Below are 4,216 nucleotides of genomic sequence, written 5' to 3' on the forward strand. Positions count from 1 at the left end.
GGCTATGTGAATGTTTAAATTGATTAATATTAGAATGTAAAGTCTCACAACTGGGTGGGTCATGACTGTACTTAGTTGTGAATCTGCATATGATTAATACATTGTTTGAATGTTATTGTGTTGCTTGAGTCATACATTGAAATGTTTTTTTAAAACTAGGAAAGTCAAATAAGAACAAATGATTAATTACAACAACAGCCTAGGAACAGTGGGTTAACTGCCTTGTTCAGGGGCAGAACAACAGATTTCTACCTTGTCAGCTCGGGGATTCGATCCAGCAACCTGCCGGTTACTAGTCCAATGCTCTAACCACTAGGATCCCTGCCGCCCTGTGATGGCTGTTGTGCACAATAATAGTTATTCATTTGTATTAGTAAGTTATATGAAAAGTTCATATTTGTTTTGGTACATCAGTTGACTATTTGTTAATCACAATATTGACCTTCATGTATACTATGCTCAAACCCATTAGAAATTGGCAGTCAAATATTATAGATGCACTTACAAATACAGGTTAATAGCCTAAATACTGTGGAGAGCTTTTTGCCATTACAATAACATTCCAGGATTCCACAGATACTTTAACCCTCATGGGAACTCATCTCTGTCAAATTGACAATAGTCAGGCTCTGGGTCTACAAGAACAACACTACTAGTCTTCAAGGGATATATAGCCTACTCTTGCAATGAAGGAACAGACATTTCATTCATTTGGGCGTGGTGCAGGGGTCTAAGGCACTGTGTCTCAGTGCTAGGGGTGTCACTACAGACACCATGGATCGAATCCAGGCTGTATCACAACCGGCAGTGATTCGGAATCCCATAGGGCACCCGCAGAATTGGCCCAGCGTTGGCCAACATTGTAAATAAAAATGTTTTCTTAACTGACTTGCCTGGTTAAATGAATGTAAAACATATGAAGAGATATGTTTTATTTATTGTTGCTGAAATTATAATATTCCTAATCGAGTTTTGTTGTTTCTGGTTTTGGTGCTCACACTTACACACATAGATATAATGTAATGGCAATCGCCAACTTTCTAATTGTACGGTCATTTCTACACTGTCCTCGAGGTTGCATGACTTCGAGCGCACAAATGGCGCGCATTGTGGTAAGTGTAGTTTCCACGTGCACATGGTATGAGAGGTCCTACATTGAACACTGGAATGCAGGTTCTTTGTTATTCCGTTCAATCATAAGAAAGCCATATTTTCCCAACGGTATTCAGTCAGATGGGTGTAAATCTATACTAACCATATGCAAAAAATAATTGATCAAAATGCGGTTATTTGTTTTAGGGGGAGAAACGCCAAACAATTGAGAACTACATGTCCCATGGTGTGTTGGTTAATTTTTTTCCTGCACGCCGCCTCTCCCTCTGCCTGCGTGTTCCAAAGGAGGCTGTCAGGCTGAGTTCAGGGAAAACACAGAGTTTCCGATCTGTCAATCATAATTAGCAACCACAGGGAGTGAAACTGGGAGGAAGGTCGGTGAAACGCTACGTTTTTGGGTGAAAAGGCATTGTACTTCCCGTGAAACAATTATGCTTCGGAAAGGAGAGGGAAATAAGTATCCTAGTGTGCTTAAAAATATTTGATCTACTTTGGAAGGAATTGCATAAAAGCGCGTTCACTGAAAGCCAAACTCGGCGAGTTTCACTTGCAAGCAACTATTCTGCTTGGAGTACGAAACATATCCAGAAGAAGGTAACCACGGACGCACGACACTTTGGGATTTAATTTGGCTATTTAACACACTTCTTGACAAAAGTGGTTGACACATTTCAGAGGACTGTCTTAAAGTCGCTGTTGGTGACTCGCAGCTCAGACTAGGAGGTGTGACGGTATTTATCGCTTACCCAAATCATAAAATCTCAACCAATGCGACATTGTCATTTTTTCCCCATATTATTTTCTTCCATTGACCGCTCCCTGTCAATATTTGCAGGTTCACTCAAAACAATCTCGGCCCAAACATCCAGACGGCGAGGAAGAAAGGAGGAAAGATGAGCGGGGGAGATGTGGTGTGCTCGGGCTGGTTAAGAAAATCTCCTCCAGAAAAAAAGTTGAGACGTTACGTAAGTCTGAGCTTGATCATATTCATGTCTTGCTTTGGATCCTTACCACAGAGCGGATACATTGTAGCTATGCAAATGTAACACTTTCGATTATTTCGAATTTGCGTAGGTTGCCTCGCAAATCACTCCCCCAGCTGCACAAAGTTTATGCAGCATCTCCAATATTTGTTTGCTACAACAAAATTATCGACAATTCATGAATAGCAAGAAGTGGATTTAAAATCCGATTGTAGTATTGTCAGGTGACAATGGCCTCCTAGGCTACATATTGTTATGATGACAGCCTGCATGCTGTCGAGCTTTTCAGTGATTTGATGCAAAATTCCAACAGTGGGCCTATTTCAAAGCATTCATGAAACTGGTCCTATACTGTGCAATATTCGCATTCCACAGCAAGGCAACTGAAATGCTCGTCTGTCAGTCATACATAATAGTTTATGAGCACATGCTTTAATGTCAAAATCCTAAGTGTAGGTTTGACTAATGTACGAATCTAACAAACAGATCACGTTGACAACTCTCACAATGTCGTGAAATAATTCCAATTGACTTGTGTTCTTAAAAGGAATGCTTTTGAAAGCAGTTTCTGGTTGTCACAGGAAATGAGAATGTTCAGTCTTCTCCATAGTCTAGTCTATGTAGACTCTTGCCACTTTGATACCGAAGTGACTTTTTTTGTAGCAGGTTAGGAGGACTGAGGTTCGGAGACTGAAGGTTACCAAAAATGCTCTCCTAACCTGCAACAAATAACTTTGTATCAAAGTGGCGTGAAGAGTGTCCCATGTAGACTCGAGACTCGGACTACTTACGAGACAGGGAGGTAATGCCCATATAAATCAGTACAGTATTGAAATGATATGAAAATACATTTCAATCACAGTTGCATAGCTAGAACACAGTTATGCAAAGTAATGGGTCTCTCTATAAATCACACACTTCTTTGGAACCTGGATGTTATTGTTGATAGTTTTACATGACCTTTGTTTGTTTTTACCTGAAAAGTGTTAACATTTTCACACCCATAATGAAATTGCCACCCTGTATATGTCTCCTTTTGTTGTGTGAATCAGTGGGTGAATCAGTTGGCTGTATATTAGTTCCCATGATATTGGATCTGTTATCTATCCAAAGAACATCTATCATCATTGTATTTGTGGGCCCTCTATCAGTTGTATTTGCTCCTAATCTACAAAGATGGCGTATTCAAGCGACTGCACGCCACAACTCTGAGACACAAATTGCCATTTTAAAAGTCTTGCTGTGTCTAAAAGGCTGTTAAGTGTTGTATTTGTGGCTTATTGGATATCTCTATTGATATTTGCATTGGGAACTGGACGGCCCTGCGCTCTACATGTTTTCGCAGCAACCAGTTCTCCTCAACCGATCTCTGGAGAATCTCGATTGTATACCCCTCGCATCCTCAAAACCCACTGGAGGTGAAGGACCTCTGGCTTTCTCAGCCAATGGGTTTTGAGAAGGAGGCGGGGCAAGTGAGATTCTCCCAATGTCTCTGATTGTCCATACTGAACCAAGGCATCGCCTGCCAAATACCATTCCTTCTGTCCCCCTCCACTGATGTTATGATCAATCTGAATCTGCACAGAACTCAGTTCATTGTTCTCCCTGTTACATGCCTAGAACAGGAGTTTTTCCTGACTGCAGCCCTACTTAGAGCCTGTTTTTTTTTTATTTAACCTTTATTTAACTAGACAAGTCAGTTAAGAACAAATTCTTATTTACAAGGACAGCCTACAGTGGAGCAGTGTGTTAACTGCCTTGTTCAAGGCCAGAACGGGGATTCGACCCAGAAACCTTTCGGTTACTGGCCCGATGCTCTAAGCACTAGGCTACCTGCCACCCCAAATTTAGAGCCTGTATTGAAGGCCCAGAGTGTTTCCTGTTCAGGTCACATGGTCAGGATAAGAAGTCCAGCCCCTAGTCATGATTCAATCGGCACCCGGCGCTCAACACTCCCTCTGTCATTGTGAAGTATGACAATCAGTCAGCCAGGGGGTGTAGGGGTTACTATGGAGTGGTTAGTGGTGGTGACACAGTAACCATGGTGATACAGTAGTGACTATGCCTTCCCACAGCAGGAACAGATGAGACAGGAGACTCTGATCACATGACACTTAGTG

The 4,216-nt window shown here is 41.6% G+C and overlaps 1 protein-coding gene across 8 annotated transcripts in view; it reads left to right on the forward strand.

Moving 5' to 3' along the window:
* The first annotated feature begins 1,388 nt into the window (after positions 1–1,388).
* Positions 1,389–4,216, forward strand: part of LOC115137572 (GRB2-associated-binding protein 1-like) — a 95,726-nt gene continuing 92,898 nt past the window's right edge. For 2 of the 8 annotated variants that reach the window (XM_065024931.1, XM_065024937.1), the window contains exons 1-2: positions 1,392–1,836; positions 1,949–2,078. In XM_065024931.1, coding sequence (XP_064881003.1) covers positions 2,007–2,078 — 72 coding nt within the window. In that variant the 5' untranslated portion in view covers positions 1,392–1,836; positions 1,949–2,006. Of the gene's footprint in view, positions 1,845–1,948; positions 2,079–4,216 lie in introns of all 8 variants that reach the window. The other 6 variants (XM_065024935.1, XM_065024938.1, XM_065024936.1 and 3 more) reach the window with 5 other exon arrangements.

Source organism: Oncorhynchus nerka, linkage group LG11 (assembly GCF_034236695.1).
Source record: "Oncorhynchus nerka isolate Pitt River linkage group LG11, Oner_Uvic_2.0, whole genome shotgun sequence".
Taxonomy (NCBI): domain Eukaryota; kingdom Metazoa; phylum Chordata; class Actinopteri; order Salmoniformes; family Salmonidae; genus Oncorhynchus; species Oncorhynchus nerka.